Below are 18,360 nucleotides of genomic sequence, written 5' to 3'. Positions count from 1 at the left end.
AGCATTTAATCTTCTAATTTGCAAATGGACAATTATTTACGCTTCTAGAATTACAAATATGGATTTTAATATAATTAATAGACTCGCGTTTGCGTTTTTGTATAGGTTACAATTTGGTGCGTGTTTAACTTGTCATATAGCCTACTTCATGATTTAAGGACAGGCGCATATGTGTAGTGTTAGTGGGACTGACGTCATTGATTTACAACTCTCCTCCTGTGTGTGTGTGTGTGTGTGTGTGTGTGTGTGTGTGTGTGTGTGTGTGTGCGTGTGCGTGTGCGCGCGCGCGTGTGTGCGTGTGTCTACGTGTGTGTGTGCGCGCGTATGTGTGTGCGCGTATGTGTGTGCGTGTGTGTCACTGCATGAGCAGCGCACATCCAGATGCAGCGTTGATGCTCTGCTGTGTTGGTGTTGTTTTGTAGCGCTTGAGCAGTAAGGCATGTTAGGTCAACGCTTCCTCGGTGCAGGCTGTGTGTATTCGCTCATTGACGTTTGTACGGAATTTTCAACCGATTAAGCTTTGGATGTTGTTGCTTATAGCCTACTTATTTGCTGAATAAACGTATCTGTCTAATAAACGGTATTTTGGGAAAACATGGTTTTAAACTGGTGTCAGGTATCTAGAGCGTAAACTGCTCATGGAAATAAAACGGTACCAACGCTACTTGTAAAAAATATCCTTCCGTGACAGGACCGCGAACGTGAAGATGGCGACCGGAGCGGGGTGGCAGCAACCGTACAGCTCTGCTCCGGGCAACTCTGCTCCTGCTCCTGGACCAGGCATCAGTCCGTCAACATCTACCAGTCTATTTTATGAATCAGGGCTCACAATGGACTACACTCAAGATCTGCACCTGAAGATGAGTAAGAAAATAGCACAACTAACGAAGGTTTGTAATGTCACACACGATTGCTCTGAATATCCACATTGTCCGACAAATGCAGCGCCAGGAATTTTGCGTTTGAGCGTCATCCGTTTAAACTTTGGTTTTCGCGAACTGCAGCTTTGGCCATAAATCTGCATGGCTTTTAATTTTATTCCCCGTGGAAACGACGCCCTATATTTAATTTTTCGGTGCACTAGACATTCCCTGTTTGCCTGCATAATTACTGAAGATTAATGTATTCTACGAACTGTAATCTATTCACTAAACATCTACATGTCGCACTTTTGATGGAATCAACATACATTGCACCAGTCTATTCTTAATTAACATCTAACATCTTAGATGCTACTTTTAAGTCATTTTGATTTTTAAATCATTTTGATTTAGCCTTGGGTGACATAGAATCCTATTTAAACATTGTTTTTTTCTGACGTGTTCAGCGCTGTATCAGGTACAATTACTGAGAATGCTTTTTCCCTTCTGTATGATTTTCTTATGTAACTGAGATTTAAACTAATCAGTCGAAACATGACACTAAGCTAATTTGCAGGATGTTGTAAACAGTCAGTGAGAGTTTGGGGAGATAATGATTTGATAAACAAATTGGTGTAAATTGCAGGCATAGCAGGCCAAATAGAATGGCTTACAGAGTTAATCGCAGTGGATGAAAAGGACTATGGGATGAATTAAAGATGAAAAGTAACCCTGAAGCAGTGTAAAGCAGAAAAGTAGAAAAAACGGGGACAGTGAAATGTGTCCGAATGGTTAGGTGGAGAGGGGCGTAGCAAAGTTTCCCAAAGATTTTGCTAAATATATAACCTTATTTTTAAAAAATGCAATTTTGCAAAATGGCATGGGGGAATTAAGTGTTTTTTGTTTTATTTATTTTTTAATTAATAATAATAATAGTAGTAGTAGTAATAAAGCCCTGTAACCTGACCTGTCATATTTCTATGCATGAATGTACATGAATCCTTGCAGGTCATTTATGCACTCAACACCAAGAACGATGAGCACGAGGACGCGATCCAGTCTCTGAAGGAGGCGCACGACGACGAGATCCAGCACATCCTGAACGAGACGCGGGAGAAGATCCTGCAGTACAAGGGTAAGACGGGCGAGGAAGTGGAGCTGAAGCGGCGGCTGCAATCGCTGGAGGACTCGCTGGAGCTGCAGGAACACGTGAAGCGTCAGGCGCTGGCCGAGTTCGAGATGTACCGGCGTCGGGTGGAGGACACGCAGCTGTGCGCTGAGGCGCAGCACACGCAGCGTGTGGTCTCCATGTCGCGCGAGGTGGAGGAGATGCGGCGCGACTTCGAGGAGAAGCTACGCACCTTCACCCAGACACAGGCCCAGTTCGAGCAGGACAAGCAGCGAGCGCTGGATGAGCTCCGCTCCGCCCACCGGCAGGAGCTGCAGGAGCTGCTGGAGGGCCGGCAGCCTGGCCAGGGTGCCACCTGCTGGCCGGACCAGGAGAAGCTGGCAGAGCTGCAGCGCGGTGAGCTGGAGGCACTGATGGAGCGGGTTGAGGAGCTGACGCAGGGCAAGGTGCAGCTGGTGGAGGACTACGAGGCCAAGCTCTGCAAGGCTCAGGCCTTTTATGAGCGAGAGCTGGAGGCCATGCGCCGTGCCCAGCAACTCACCACCGAGAACCTGCTGGCCTGGAAGAGGACGGAGGTGGAGCTGAGGAAGGAGTTCCAGGTGCAGGAGATGGCGCTGCAGAGGAACCTTTGCAAGCTTCGCGCTGAGCTACAGAGGGGCCAGGAGGAGGCACGAGAGAGCCGGGACAAGACCAACAGGCTCCAAGCGTCTCTCAACAACGCTGACGTCACAATCCAGGTGATGTTCTTTTGCTGCTAGTCAATCACATTGCACTGGAGCCTGGTGGAAATTTAGTGGAAATTCAAAGGTTATGATTAAATGTTAAATAGAAATCACACAACAAAGTGCTGTTGGAAATCTGCATGGATAAGAGCAAATGTAAAAAAGCTAAAGGGAATGGTTAAAATCCAGAAAGTGTGTATAATCATGGAGGTCAGTGAAATTTTTAAAAAATAAAATATTAAATGTGTTTATGACCCTGAAGCCAGTGTCTAATCTTCAGCTCACAGAGTTGCAGTTGCAATATTAAAATTGTGGCCCTCGCCCCCCTCCACACCCCACTACAGGAGTTACACAAACAGCTGGAGGAGGCTGTACAGGATGGAGAAATTTGGGTGATGCAGCTGAAAGATACTGAGTATGAGTTGGAGAGCAGCCGGGATCGAGTGCAACAGCAGGCCACTGAGATCCTTCACAAAGCCAGTAAATGAATCGCCTTAGGATGCAATTATACTCCCACGCACCCCCAAATAGTCTTTTAGAGGGGACACGGATGGTGCAGTTACATCTCATTTCACCTCATTTCAGCTTCTTCTTCACCAATGGATTACAATTAGCACACTATAACATCTGATAAGACTTGATAAGGGATTTTAATTTCAGGTGCAATTTATAATAGAGCCACTCTGCTGCTCAGGTCAGATCGGCTCTCTGCAGGCCACACAGATGGGCTGTGAAGCCACAATCCGAGACCTGCACCTGGAGCAGAGTCACTTGAAGGAGAAGATCGTCCAGCTGGAGGAGGAGAAAGGGAGGCTCCAGAGCCAGAGTCACACTCTGGAGGAGCAGCAACGCCAGCACATCCTCAGCCTGGAGAAAGTATGTACCTGTGCCAGAGAAATCGGTAGTGATTAATACTTGAAAATTCCAGTTTTTATCTGGAATGTTGGGTGAAGCATATTTTGTAAAATCACAACCAACTAAATTAACCTCTGATTTTAAAAAAATGCAGGCCAGCATTCCAAATTTCTATGGTAACCCAGCAAGTGAGTCGCTTCTTGTGGCGCTTGATCGCCAAGATGTGCGTTCGTGATCATCCTTGTTGTCCCTGTTATGTAAAGAAGGGCTGTGAGCTTGGCTGTGCTCTTTTGACAGTCCCTACGTGAGGAGAAGCGCTCCTGTGAGCTGGAGCTAGCCCAAGCCCAAGCCAAGTATGAGGAGGAAGCGGCACACATGAAGGAGGACCAGGCCAAGGCTTTGGAAGAGCTCAATGAGAAGCACCGGGTCCAGCTTGAGAGTGCCTGCAGCGCAGCTGAGAGAGAGAAGAACCAGCTATTAAATGTAAGTGCTCGTTGTTACACACTCAGGCCACTGGCACCACTTGGTATAAGTTGGCACTTCTGGCAGTGCTAAATGATAAATGTGCTGTTTTGGAAGGTGTTATTTATATATGCAGTGTTCGCCAAGTTAGGGATCCTAGCAGAAAGTATGGGAAAACTGTTAATGCAGACTGTTTTGTTCTTGCTGTAAATCTGTAAAACTGTAGGTGATCATTTATCCATGGGGTTTCCCTCTATGGTGATATTACACTTTTTTTTTAATAACTGTGAATATACTTAATTTAAAACATTGAAAATATTGCTCAGTTAGTCCCATTATGGTTGGGTAAAATTTGCCAGTCAAGCTCCTGCCCTTGGCAGGTATGAGACAAAGTCTCTTATACTTCACTCATCCGTGCAGGAGATGAGGCAGCAGTATGAGATTCGGCGTCTCTCACTGGAAGAGCAGAGGAACCACCTGCAGCAGCAGCTGGACACCCTGCGGGAGGAACTCACTGCCAAGCTCAACATAGCCAACCAAGAGGTAGGGAAACCCTGTAATCTGTAAAGCTCTGGTGTCATGAAGACATATCCCTCGTTAATTTTGTCACTGAGGCAGTTTGAGGGGTTTTTTTTCCTTTAGGTGTCTCATCTGAAGGAGCTTTTCAAGGAAAGTGAAGACAACCTGAATTCTGCAGAGAATCACATCTCTCGCCTGAAAGAGAACCAGGAGAACCTGCTAATTGAGTTGGATGCAACCAGGGCCCGAGTGAGGGAGACCAGCACGGTTCTCACAGACTTACAGGTAGGGTTTTCACCCTCACTACTATTTCCCTACTAGACTAGTAAGCACGGACTAGTAGTCCAGCACGGAGCCTACAAAGGCTGAGCAACAAACTCCTGCCAAGGCAGTTTCAAGGCACAGACTAAAGAAGGAAGGCTATAACCGTGGACATGCCACATCACTTATGAATAGATGAATTAGGGAAATTATCTGTACCATGACACAACTGGGAGATAAAAATTAAGCTTCATTCAGCTCGGGTGGCAGCCCGAACTATTATTTTTGTTCCATGTGTAGAGTTTTGACAGGAAAATGTGGAATGAGAAAGGGCATATATGATCGTATATGATGCCCTTTTTGTAATCAGCTCTGCACTGCACCCCAATCACAGTCTTTAGCCATGATGACATCCTTTATAAAGACCAAACCTCTCTCTATCTGGCCTTTCACAGGAAGAGATTGAGAGCCAGAAACAACGACATGAGGCCCAGATCATCAACATTAAAGCCGAAGAGAAACAGAAAATGGACAAAATCACTGAAGAGTTGGATCAAAAGTGGACTGATGCGCTGAGGTAGCGCAAGCAGCACGCTAAGCAAAGCTAGTTTGTGTGCCATAATTTTAATGAAGTAGGACCAAAACAGAAGCAGTCAATCAGACATGTATACCATGGTAAACCCTGTAGCTGAAGCTCATATTTGGTTTAAAATATTCGAGCTTCAGTTACAGATAAAATATGATATTTACAGGTATAAGATAGATGTTACAAGGTTAACATCTATCTTAGTCCATGGCATGCTGTTCTGCTGCACTGGGGAAGATAAAGCAGGATCTGTGCTCTGCTTATTTGAATTTTCAGTTTTGCTTTTTCAGTTTAAATGTATTATTTATCTCAGAAAAGTATTACAGACAGGTCTGAAATTTAATTTTAGAAAATGTTTGGTTAGTTTAGGCTAGTTTGGTTAAGTTTAATACCTGAAGTGAATGACTGACTGTTCTTGTGCACATACAACAATCATTTTTAAAAAGACTTTTAAAATGTACTAAGTGTAAAAACTCTTTAAAAAGTTTTTCTGCATATTAAGACCCGCATTAACTAGCCACTTTCCTCTGGGTGGCTACGTGCACGCCTGTATGTGTGTGTGCGCATGTGCCTCTGTCTTCCATTCCAACACTGTCTTAATGTTCTCGTGTGTGTCTCCAGGGCAGAGCTGAAGGGGCTGCGAGAAGAACTGAACAACGAGCATGAGGCCGACAGACAGGCGGCTCTGGGCGAGCTGTCCCAGCAGCGGGACCTGGAGATGATGTCGGCCAGGGAGAACTGGCACAGGAAAGTGGAGGACCTCCTGCAACAGGTAACACGCCCTCAGTCTTCTCACTGTTAAAGGTCCATCATGTAATCTTTTAAATAATTGTGTCCACAGTGCTTTAAACATCACATTTCCTGTACTGTGCCCCTGACATTTTTACTGTGGTGCAAAAAATAGCTGTGTCCTTGCACATTAAACATCAGTTATTTATAGCAAGCAAACAGCAATCTGTCAGTCCAGTGTTGTTTTACTGTTGGTCCTTCACAGGGATGTTAGATAGCATAGAGGCCAATTGCACAGACATTAATACACACACTTTATCAAGCTTTATCATTAATCACAAATGATAACTGGAATGCAATCTCTAATTCATTTACTAAAATATACCCAGTCGCTGACTAGGTACGTGTGAGACTGTTTTACTGCAGTCTGTGTATTCCATTCTCAGCACTATTGAAAAGAGCCCACTGTATTAGGTGCCAGTGGCACTGAACATGTAATTTAGCAGTCAGTTCAGTAGTTAATCCTAAAGGTAGTTCACTTCAGTAGTTAATCCTAAAAGTAGTTCACTTTGGGGCTTTGAAGTTGTCAGGGATTAGGCGGTCGTTTAAGAGGATACACCAACTCAGTGAGGTGAGAAATGTGTGTGTGTGTGTGTTTTATAAACTGAACATGATACACAGTATTTCCTGCTGTGTCTTTCGTTCTGTCAGGCCTCCATGTGTTTGTCTCAGAGCGTTAATATTAAGTAATGTGACAAGCTGTCTCTGATGCTCTTGTCAGCTTGTCAATTAGTGTGAGAGGCTTGCTGTTGTCTTATATCATCACTGCTGGGTTAAATGTCTGCCAGTATCTCAGCTGCCTTCTAAAAGATGGCTTCTGCGGTTCTTAAGGTGGACAGATATTTGCCATTTTGCACATCAATACAAAGCAATGAATGTATTAATGTTTTTTTTTTTCTCAAATAGTGGCTTGTTTCTGATTCGTTTTTGCTGAGTCTTAATATGACATACCACCAGTTACTATACACAGAAAAAATAATAATATTTTATTACTAAACTATAATGAACCCCACATGTTTGAGGACAAAGCACAGAAAAATAAAATTTTTAGTTTATTCCTCACTGCTTTCTTTTCATTGTCAAATTAAATTTCCGAAATCTCAAAATCACGCAGGTGCTCACAGGCAGTTGAATGGTAAGATTGTTCTCCTGACACCTAGCTATAGAAAAATGGCTCTGCTTTTCAGAGCTGCAGACAAATCTGCCTCCTGCTTTTGGCCTTGTTCATGTTCCCCTCCGCCAAGCTCCATTTCAGCCCTGCGTCTGCATATGGGCCAACGTGAGGCAGGTTTTTGTGCATTTTGTTCTGGGTTATTAGCAAACCATGCCCTTCTCACACTCACAGGCCTCAATTCCAGTCTTTCTTTCCAGATGGTATGAGGATCAAGCAGACTTATTTTCCTCGCTGTGTTTTGAAGGTTGCCGGGCAGAGATTACATTCCAGTAGCTGTATGAGAGTTTACGTGCACTGTGCTACATGAAACAATGGATGGAATATTTCTTAAGGGTGATGGACCATAGAGAACCATATAACTGCTGTACCAAAATTGTGGCTGACATCATCTTTTAATTATGTATGACACAAAATAACAATTCCTGCTAATTCTGTTTATTGATTTTTTGAAGTACAGACGTATGATACATATATGAGTCATATTTCTGACTGCATCTACATCTACATCTAAAGGTTTTGAGATTCCCTGTCTGTAAAGGGATTAGCCTAGATTTAGCTTTCATGTTTCTTGATGATGTACTTTGGATATATAGTTCACTGCTGTCTTTTGCACTACTGGTGCAGACACGTAAATCCATTTTTGGTTTAATGGTCTTCCTCTCCGCTCCACATTGTCCATAGTTCACCTGCATTTCCTCTCCACGTTTAACAGCATGTCAGCAGTTGCTGTGCTTTCGTGGTTGTGTTCGAGTATGTGCGTGTGTGTGTGTGTGTGTGTGTGTGTGTGTGTGTGTGTGTGTGTGTGTGCGCGGGCGCATGTGTGTGTGCAGCCATTCATGTGCGTGTGTGTATGTGTGTGTGTGTGTGTGTGTGTGTGTGTCTGCGTGTGTGCATACATGTGTTCGTGCGTGTGTGGCTCAGATCTCCATGCTGAAACAGAGTCTACAGCTACAGCTGTCCCAGTCCAAGAGCGCCCTGCAGCAGCTGCAGACCCAGTTCAGTCAGGAGCGTGAGCACTTGGCCCAGGAGCTGCATGAGATGGCACTGGAGCACCAGCACCACGAGCACCGTCTGCAGAAGGCTCACTGCTGTGCCATGCAGGAACTGGAGGAGGCGTGCCAGCTCGAGCTCAGGGTAGCTGCACCCCTTCATACAACTGCATGCATAGACATTTGCTGAAATATGGCATGAACGCATTGAAAGTAGCTGCGTATGTATGGTATGTACATAGCAAGTCTTAGGCCTCGTCTGTTTTGGTGCATGTATTGTTTAAGGCAGTGATTAGCTAAGACCCAGTGTAATAACAAGTTACGGCTGAGATTTTGGAACATATTAATAGCAGCCGGTTAACAGGCTTGCTTGATGGGTCATATGCTGCACACGTACAGTGCACGCTCTGGCTGCCCATGCTGAATATGTCATTTTCCATATTGCCATCTGTTCTGTATGCGTGTGCCTGCTCGCCTGTGTCCCGTATTGACCATCACCTTCCCTGTGTTCGACTGCCTCCTTCCCTCTCTCTACCTCTCTCCCTCCCTCTCTCTCCTTCTCTCCCTCCTGCTACCTCTCTCCCTTCCTCCCTCCCTCCATCCCAGTCCCCATGTTGAGGGAATCATTCCTCTCCCTCTGTGTCTCACTGTCATCTTCTGCACTTGCCCTAGCTGCACTGTCAGAGCTCACCAGGCCCGTCTCGCCTGCGTCTCCCTGTGTGACAGTCTGTGGTGTGTGAGACCTGACACTCCCCTGGTCAATTTCGATTTATTAGACTCCTCTGCTGCCTGCAGTTCTGTTACAATAAAATTAGTTTTTTACTCATATATTGCTGAGAGAGAAATTCCTCACTTTGGCCTTCAAATGTCCAGATGCTCTGTTACATAAACAAGTGCTAGCTGTCGATTTTATTACTTGGTCTCATTCTTCGTTGCTATATTTTCCTGTGTGTATGGTGGTTTGGAGAGTTTTGCAAACCTTTTGATGCAGTAGTCTACAAAAGGCTGAATGTTATCAAAACTGACTCCATTTTAGTTTGGTACCCAGGAAGCAGAGGGAATCATTGGAAGTCGAACGGTCTCCAAAACCCAGATGTCACGCTCAGGTTTACAGGCTTCCTTCTTTTTCGAAACGTTAGCTCAGCAGCTGAGAGAGTCCTTTGTTTGAGCTGCTTTCGTCACGCTCTGGATTACCACAAAATAAATAAAGAAGGAAGGCACTCTTTCATCTCTGTCCTGCCATGTTAGTCCAGGGCTCTTACAGGCACTGTAGGGCCTTTGTGAACTGTTTGGACTGCTGGAAAGCCATACCTGCTTGAGATGCGGGACTGCAGGTTTGCTCTAGTCATTATGGGCGTTAAATGCAGGTGTAGCGCACTGCAAGGGTGACCCGCAATCGATTTTTTACAAGATCAATGCCTTTTAAATTTTACTGTGGTACATGATGCAAAAGTAGAATAAGTATTTCTGCAGTGCTGGGCATGTTTACACTGGCCATTTGTTTTTCCCGATGTTGCACAGGTATACTTTTTAGTATGATTTTTTTCTCTCTCTCTGTGGGAGAGTCCTGGGTTTTTGGGTTTTTTTCTTTTTGTTTTGTTTTTTTCTTGTACCATATGGGTTTGTGTTATACAGTGCTTATGGGGTTCTCAGTTTGTAATTTTTGTCTGTGCATAGGAGCTGGAGGATCGTCTAAAGCAGGAACAGAGAGAAGAACTTCAGGTTTTGAGAGAGGCCCACAGACAGACCCTGGAGATTCTGCGTCAGCAGGCTGACCAGGAGCTCCAGACGCTGCGTTTTGAGCTAGAAGATGAGGGCAAAGCCATGTTGGGTAAGATTGGACACGCGTTCCCTCCGTTGAGACTACCAGCACTACCACTACAGCAGTAACCCCAACCACTGTGTGAAAAGATAACACAAGCTTTCAACAAAACAGACAAACATGATGCAGGGTAGCAGACTATCCCACAGTTCTGATGGGTATTGCAGACAGAAAAAAGGACGCAGTCATATCCAGACGGTGCCGTTTGGCACAAAATTGCCTGGAATAGAGGCCATAATCCACAAGTCTGGATTCAGTTTGCATGCTTGCCCAGAGCAAGCTTTTTCCTGGGTCGGACTTGGGTAGAAGCATTCACAGCAGTGTCGCTCCTGCTCATATGCATGTCCGCTTTAACTGCCAAGCATCTGATTGGTCCAGTGACCTGTCCCTGACACGGTCAGTGAAGAGTTAGCTGTGCGCTGGCTTCTGTTCTGGCTAACTGCGGCTGGTTCACAGTGGGAGATCTGTAAATCCTCTGGCTGTGTTCCCACCCACTAGGGATCGGCTTCATTAGGAATCTGGCAGGCAGAAATCTGAATGGAAGAATTGCAGATTGTTAAGCAGAAATCTATTACAGTCTGGCCGCTGGCAGCTCATCCAGTGCCATTAGAGATCATTAACGACCTCACTTGTAATCAACAATGTCTTGTCCACAGCCTAATTTAGGTAAGAGATAAGAAAATTTATTGACAAAAATAATATTGTTGGGAACTATTCTTTGTTGTTATATTTTCCCATCATGTATGTGTTTATTTGGACCTGTGTGTGTTTGTGTGTGTGTGGGGGGGGGTGTGGGTATGTGTGTGGGTGTGATGTAGCCTCTCTGCGTTCTGAGCTGAATCATCTGCATGCTACCGCTATAGAGCACCTAAGACAGGTACACCTGCAGGAGAACACAGCCGCCAAACGAGAGCTGGACAACACTTTAGAGCACTGCAAACAGCATGTAAGCAACAAACACACACAGCCAAACCTACGTACACACACACACACACACACACACAGCTAAACTGCTGAACTGCTAAATTTCTCCATGCACAGCTAAACCTTGAATACCAACAGACCAGGGATCACTACTGTATTATTTAAGATAATTTGCATCATTTTGTTAGCATCTCTGCTTCTTTACTTCCCTGTGTCCCGTAATTGTAGGTCTCTCACACTAACACAGACATAACAGTCATAATTTATTCACCATTTGGCAGATTTTATGTTAAATCTGTATGCTGGTCAAGGGAAATAAATTAAAATTTTCCTGTCAAGGGCAAAAAAACATTAAAAATGCTAAATGCAAAACAACTTACAAAACTCTCTGGCCCTGAATAATATTTTATAGCTTAGTCATATATTTTATATGCAGGCACAGTTAGTAAGTCATTTTAAAATATCTTCAAAAAACAGTATCTCGCATGATTTATAAGGGGTTTCACAGAGATTATGTTAATTTGTGAGCATGCAGAAAGAAGTCGTACAGCTTTGTTTTAATTGTGCCTTGTAGACAGAGGCAAAGAAGCAGATATGGAAACAGAGATACAGAAACAGAGCTATGTCAAATTTATTAAAAACTAAAGCAGGTCGCACATTTTTGCTTTGTTTCAGTGCGAAAGGCTGGAAAGGAGCCTTAACTCAGACAATGATGAATTCGCTCTAAGATAAGCCTCACTTGCCCAGAAAGTGAAAAAAAAAAATTGATGAATAAAGGATACAGCATTGCTCTTCAGAAGCACTGCCCGTCTTACACTCACATGCTCGCACTGACTCTAATATCTCTCTCTCTCTCTCATTTCTTGCTCTCACTCACAAGTACTCATAATTTCTTTCTCTCATGTAATACTCCCGTCACTAACAGCACCATAGTAAACAATTTAGTATCACCTTGTTAAATACTTAGGTTGGTCAGCTTACCACTACCTTTTTTTTTTTTGCGAGAAGGTTTTGAAACATTCCAGTAAAGTCCACTGTTCTCCTGGGTGCCCCTTTTCAAATGTAATCTGAATCTGACTGCTGTTTAATTCATCTGGGCAGTTATGTTAATAAAAGCCTGCTTGCACTACTGGAGTTGCCTGTGTGTCTTCAGGAGCAGGATCTGATGAGTCACATCTCAGACCTTCAGCAGGAGGTGAACTGCCGAAGGAACCGCATCGCTGACCTGGACCATGAGATCCACTCACTGAATGAGACTGTCCACACACTGACCAAAGAGTTGGAACTGAAGGGCAAAGAGGTGCTGCGCGTGCGCAGTGAGGCCAACCTGCAGATCAGGTCCAGCAGCCATGCACTCCCCTCTGCTCCGATGTGCACAAAAACATGTGCACGCGCCTCTGAGCTAATGCGCTAACAAAACCATGTGCGCCCTCCTCTGAAATGCTCACACAAACACACCCACTAGTTTGCAGGCACACATACACACAGGTGCTGCCAGAGATCTTAGGTGTAGCTGCTGTAGGACAAAAGCCAATATGCATGTGGTAAAATATTTTTGCCATGATCAGAACTAAATGTGTGGTGGTTAACTCTGGTCAAAGGTTAACTCAGCAGGCATGAGACCAGGAGACAAGACAAACCCTGGCAGGAAACCATGACCCCCAGGCAGAGTGAGTCAGTATCACTCTGCATCCTCCTTCACACACAGGACTCCTCCTCAGCTGACAAGAATAACCTTCCCACTCATATCCTAGCCCAGTGGAGGTGTATCGCACAAATACATACATTTCCTTTGGCTTTTCTCAGATGAAGATGCAGCTCTTAGACTGAGATTGAGGCTATATTTTCTATGTAGGAGTACCGAATATAAAAATGAGAGCACGAGTTCAGTTGTTTTTAAAAATTGCCAAAGCAGGGAAAAAATGATTTAGCTGACATGCTGTTTGCAAACATGTTGGCTTTTCCTCAAGGTCTAAACGGTGGTGTCTGTTCCCAGGGCCCATGAACAGGATCTGTCTAAGAGGCTTGAGAGAGAGATAGGAGAGTTGAACGCTACCCATAACAGAGAAACACAGATCATGCTTTCAGATTTCAACAAAGCCCAGGAGCTCCTAAAAGACAAGATCTCTGCTCTCCAAATTCTGTGAGTTCCTCATCCACAGGCACTTTTTCATTGCATGCATTTATCTATTTGACATTTGACAAAGATCCATTTTCTATCTAAATGTTTTTCTACCTACAAAGTTAGAAATTGTATTCTTCCTGTTAACTAGCCACGCCTTTTATTGTTTATGCGGGTGTGTCTTTGGTGTAGGTTGGAAGGAACAGAGGAGAAGTTCAGGAATAGGGAGAGCCGATCAGAAGATCTGCAGACCATCGCTGAGCTCCGAGAAATGGTGGTGGAGAGAGAGACTCTAGTTAAGAAGCTGGTGGTGAGTATTCGGCTCAGAGGCCTGTGGACCTGCAGAGGCCACGGACTGCATTTCACACCAAGCGGTTCCCCTGTTTTCCAGGATGATAAGAAGTTCTACCAGCTGGAGCTAGTGAACCGAGAGACGAGCTTCAGCAAAGTGTTCAACACTAATCCCAACGTGGGGGTTATTAATCCCCTTGTAAAGGTAATACCACCACTCCACACTGATCAGTTGCTGCTGAACAATTTATGAAGGTATTACAAATGAAAATCTATGTTCCTTTACCAAAAAATTTCAAATCTGCATATAATAAAATAATTTAGAGAGAAAATAATTTACCTCTACATTGAGTAAATAAATGGATTTTATGTATTATGGCCATGTAAATGAATGCATCCATCCCTTAGAAATGGAATGAGTTGTTCTGCATGACTAGATTTTTAACTCTTACTTCCTGTGTAGTAAGTTGGTCCATGTGATCTCATTGTCTACATATACTTTTATTCATGTTCCCATATCAGACTGTTATTTGCTTTCCAAGCCATTTTTCATCACTGCTAGCTCAATTACTCCATCCAGAGTGGTGTGTTCATTATTTCTACTCGCCAGACTAGAAGCTAAATTTGGTCCTTCCGTAGTTTCCAAAGAAACTCTTTTTGTTTGTGTCCTTTCAATGTAGCATAAGGGTAAAAAAGCAGCACACAGATTCATCAGCTCTCCAAACCTAAGTGTTGTGGAAACAGAAGGGAGGGGGGCAGGGCCCATGCAGCCTACCTGCCTAGAGTCTGTCCCCAGCTCCCCCAGTCAGCATGCTGAGCACAAAGCTCAACCCCCTCCAAGTGCTCCGTCCCAGGCCCAGCCCACCGAGAGGTGAGCCCCACCTCGTCATCCAGCGTCTGTCCTCTCACGCACCCACAGCAAACAAGAGACGTGCTTAGCCCACTGATCCGTCCGCCATTGATCACGCTGTGTCTCAATCCCTCAGTAACTGTGGAAGAAATGTCACTTGGTTTCTTTTCATTCCTCTGTTTGGTTTGGGGTTTTTGGTAGGAAAAAAAAAAACGAAAACAGAGCGTGCAAAGTGATGTGTCGGTGTGCTTACCTCACTCTCCGATGCATCTTGGCCATAAACTGTGCACGGAGAATGTTCGTGTCCTGTACTGACTTTAATAAGCATGGCAGTTCCTGCACATAAGTCCTATTTCTGTGTCCTTGTCTATGTATGGGCAGCGATTGGAGTGAATTTACAGGCTACACAAATAAGCCATGTCTTTCCAGAAAGGGGGTGACTGGCATCACTGTAAACAGTGCGTGATCTTGAAATGCCATTGGAATGTGGAAACAAGCATGCAGTGGCCTGGCGTCCAGTGTCCATTGTTTTCAGGGATTTGCATGTTCGACTAGGTGGATGTGCCGGACAGCAGCACCGCTGTGCACGTGAGAGGAGCTCTCATCTTCTCATCCGTCTTCCTATCATATCATTCCGGCTTTGGTGTTTTATGTTGAAGGCAGTTGTGCGGCTTACGTAGAGTGCAACACTTACACTACTGGGCTCTGTATACATATCTCTAAACTTTACAATTAAGCAGTTTTGGCAGAAAAATCAGAAACTTTGAATCAAATAATGCTATTAGGCAGGTTATTTTATTTGTATTTTATTGTGTTGCTTACTATGACACAGAGTATGAGATGTTTATGTTTGTAAAGAGACTTGATGAAGAGCACAGCTGGCTTGCATTTCTTTCTTCCTCTTTCATTTTGTGCATGGCCCACTTTTAGTGGAGATGACGAGGGATCAGACGAGGATAGAGTGAATCTTTTCTGGTGCCTTTTCTTGTGGGACACGGAGTGCTGTGTGCTGGTGCCCCGTGTGTGGAGTAATTGTTGCTGGTTGAATTCTGTGCAGCCCTCGTGAGATGGAGGATTCGACAGTAGCGCCAGAGGAGCCGCAGCAGGACCTGGCGTCTCAGTACTTCTCCTTCTAATTCTTCTCAAGACGCTCCACAGAACAGCATGTGAAACATAACACTCTTCAACACTCCATTAGTGTGTTAAATACTTCACTGTGAATTTCGCTTCCTGGGTTCTTTTTTTAATAGTGTACCTTTGACTCGGGCATTTATGCAATACAAGAGGAAATGCAGGAGATCTGATTTAGTTACACAAACATCTCTTTTCCTGATGGACCGAAACTGTTGGAATACCCGTTTTAAAAATAAATTGCACAGTGTTTATATTTATATTATATTGTCTTGTTACAAACAATAAACCATCAATTGTAAAGCAATGTTTGTATCTTACCCCTCAAAACCCAAACCAAATATTGTTTAAAAAGTGCATGTCTTTGGCTTTGTTAAATTGAATTACATAGTTAAAATGAACAGGTATAGTAACAGAATATACTTGGCTGCAAATTCAGATACAGCAATCAAATCTTGTCAAACCTCCATTTAACAATATTAGGTGAAACTAAATGTTTTTGTAAAAAAAACAAAAAAAAAACAGGCAAGTCTCAGTAACAGATACAAACACGAACACCTATACTCTTCTTATTATGCCTGAATATCAATAAAAGTAATGTAACAGATTACATACATGCTAGTAAGGAGTGAATCAAAGTTCACCCAACACCAGTGTAGTTCTGCTGTAATATCAGTTCTGACAAATCCTATTATATCATATCTTAATTTACTGTGATGAAACACTTCTGACCGACCTCAACACAATGCAGAGTACAAGCTTCTTTTTTTGAATATGCTAAATAAGATCTTCCCTACAGTGTATGCTCTTGAATGCAGAACACAAATGAATGGTGGAAAAAAGCAAGAAATGTAAAACATATGCTATACTTAACTTCACACCGAGTTTATAAAAGTCAGTGATACCTTTAAAAACATGACATGGAAATAAAATTCCCATTGTACTGCCCTTGTCCCAGCCAGAGTAGCCCTACACGTTCCCTGCTTAGATCTGTGGCCGTCACAAGAGCAGGAGGATGATGTATATGAGCAGGAGACAGACAAGGATGAGGGAAAAATTCACGAAAAGCTCCCGCAGGTTGCGCTTGGTCTGCGGGGTCACCTCGATGTTCGACGCTCTTCGGATCGCTGAGCGTGTAATGTGCTGTACCCGCTCCATTAGGACAGTCGGTGACAGAGTAGCCGTAGTAATGAAGTGTACGGAGCTGGCGGCAGCCCGGAGGAGTTGTTATTCTCAGCTGGTGGTGCTTATCTTGTGCCTTTCAGCAAAGGGAGAGACAGAGCAATCATGCTATTTCAAGACAATTATCCTTCTATATTAAGACGGTGATAGCAACCTCATAAGGCACTGATCACAGGTGATCTATAGAGTACCTAGAGTAAATCTAAAATCCAAACCAAGAAACTTTAAGTCAGTGAATCTAACACTGACAGTAGAAAATCTCTTAAAACAATTGTATTGAAAGAACTGTGTTGACTGTTAAAAAGTGAATGAGAGGACTATCAATGACTCTACATTGGTATCTGGTGTCTATTTTAACATATGGGTTTTGTATTTCAAGTAGAAACAATGGACTTAATTGTCTGACTCATTGACTGAGTATGATGAAAACTAGACAGCATTCCTGTTAAAGGATTTACCATCCCACTGTGGAGCAGTTGATCTTGGAGGTGAGAATGACATACATGCATGAGTGACTGTCTGAGCTTCTGATTCACCCTGTGCTATTTTCCAGAACTGCTTTGGTGTTCGCCTGCTTATAGTCAACATGAAGTGTTCTTGTTTATCAGTGCAGTTAACACAACCCATACCAGAACACTGAATATTCTCTCTTAATATCCTTTTTTACTTTACATCACTACACATTTTTACTATACAAGTTACTGTGTTGTCAAATAAACCTTTGCATATTCACAAACATGACTAACAGCAGTGTACTTATTTGAATAGACAAATTTTTGAGAACATTGCAAAATGCAAATAAGTGTTGCCTTTCACACTAGGCTTCCCTTTATCCTATTAAATATTTTTTCATTTTACATTTTAATGCTTCCATTTCACAGGAAAAGAATATAGTCTATAGTAACTCAGAGGTGCAGTTATATCTACAAAAATCTAAAAGTAGATCAAAGGAACGCTTTCAAAAGGTACTATTGCTTTCAAACTATCACTTTTTAAAAAAACTTTAAGGTGGCATCATTAACTTCAAAACTTTACTTTGAAAAAGCATTTCAACCAACCATTTTTTTTGTGTGCATACACTGTGTTTTGTGAATCCTGCATGGTTGAAAAGAGAGTTAATTTTACTGAAAATCGAGTTCAGCTTACCTTCTTCAGAAGCGGCTTGAAAACAAAGTAGCTTTAAAATGGTCACTTCCCAGCATGAGAGCACATTTGGCCAGACAGCCTCTCAGGACATGGAATCAGGTTTATAGGAGGACCAGGAGGGGTGGAGAAAGCAGCTAGGCTAAGAAGAGGGTGTGGCCCTGCATTTGCTGTCCAGTGACGCCTACACAGCACAACTCGGCCTGAGCACATCTCCAGTTCCCAAGGCCTGTCGCTGATACAGCAAGCTAATGGATGTTTTTCCCTTTGATCCTGGCACTTCCCCTTTACTGTAAACAGAACTCCCAAATGTTAGTGGAGAGTTAGATCTGTTCTGACTGGTGTTCTGACCAAAAAAACATTAAAAAAAAAAAGTTCAATCATAGCTCTGTTTAAAGACAAGATTTTATATCAGGAGTGGCCATCACACTGAGTGGGTTTTGTCTTCAGAAAGTCTATGTGTGATTTGCTAAATGCTGTTTTCTATTAATAATTAATTTAAACAGAAAGGTCTGTTTCAAATAAAAGCAAATACTCATGTTTTTGTTT

The 18,360-nt window shown here is 43.4% G+C and overlaps 2 protein-coding genes across 6 annotated transcripts; one reads left to right on the top strand and one right to left on the bottom strand.

The window, feature by feature from the left end:
• The first annotated feature begins 279 nt into the window (after positions 1–279).
• fam184aa (family with sequence similarity 184 member Aa) lies at positions 280–15,550 on the top strand. Of its 5 annotated transcripts, none has more exons than XM_081722102.1 (19): positions 280–470; positions 692–890; positions 1,869–2,726; positions 3,056–3,191; positions 3,406–3,587; positions 3,864–4,049; positions 4,449–4,571; positions 4,671–4,832; positions 5,264–5,385; positions 6,016–6,166; positions 8,279–8,491; positions 10,024–10,177; positions 10,987–11,114; positions 12,228–12,430; positions 13,089–13,235; positions 13,407–13,524; positions 13,606–13,710; positions 14,186–14,376; positions 15,413–15,535. In XM_081722102.1, the coding sequence occupies exons 2-19, from the start codon at positions 708–710 to the stop codon at positions 15,489–15,491; spliced, it is 3,441 nt and encodes a 1,146-aa protein (XP_081578228.1). In that variant the 5' UTR covers positions 280–470; positions 692–707; the 3' UTR covers positions 15,492–15,535. The 5 variants fall into 5 exon arrangements, with proteins under 5 accessions (XP_081578228.1, XP_081578227.1, XP_081578226.1 ...); XM_081722101.1 differs by having other exon boundaries at positions 280–494; XM_081722100.1 differs by having other exon boundaries at positions 280–890.
• On the bottom strand, positions 15,146–17,965 carry pln2 (phospholamban 2). The gene is made up of 2 exons (XM_026999936.3): positions 17,815–17,965; positions 15,146–16,744 (listed from the first exon to the last, which is right to left on the bottom strand). The coding sequence occupies exon 2, from the start codon at positions 16,642–16,644 to the stop codon at positions 16,486–16,488; it is 159 nt and encodes a 52-aa protein (XP_026855737.1). The 5' UTR covers positions 16,645–16,744; positions 17,815–17,965; the 3' UTR covers positions 15,146–16,485.
• Positions 17,966–18,360: the final 395 nt, after the last annotated feature.

The sequence above is a fragment of the Electrophorus electricus genome, chromosome 10, assembly GCF_041902795.1.
Source record: "Electrophorus electricus isolate QZ-2024a chromosome 10, ASM4190279v1, whole genome shotgun sequence".
NCBI lineage: Eukaryota > Metazoa > Chordata > Actinopteri > Gymnotiformes > Gymnotidae > Electrophorus > Electrophorus electricus.
The sequence above is the reverse complement of the archived record's forward strand: the minus strand, read 5'-3'. Positions and strand labels throughout refer to the sequence as shown.

Bases quoted from the DNA above. Each gene is read 5' to 3' on its own strand.
- fam184aa (XM_081722102.1), top strand. From the start codon at position 708: ATGGCGACCGGAGCGGGGTGGCAGCAACCGTACAGCTCTGCTCCGGGC. The intron at 10,178-10,986 runs GTAAGATTGGAC...GGTGTGATGTAG, and splicing joins TGAGGGCAAAGCCATGTTGG to CCTCTCTGCGTTCTGAGCTG. The intron at 11,115-12,227 runs GTAAGCAACAAA...GCACTACTGGAG, and splicing joins TAGAGCACTGCAAACAGCAT to TTGCCTGTGTGTCTTCAGGA.
- pln2 (XM_026999936.3), bottom strand. From the start codon at position 16,644: ATGGAGCGGGTACAGCACATTACACGCTCAGCGATCCGAAGAGCGTCG.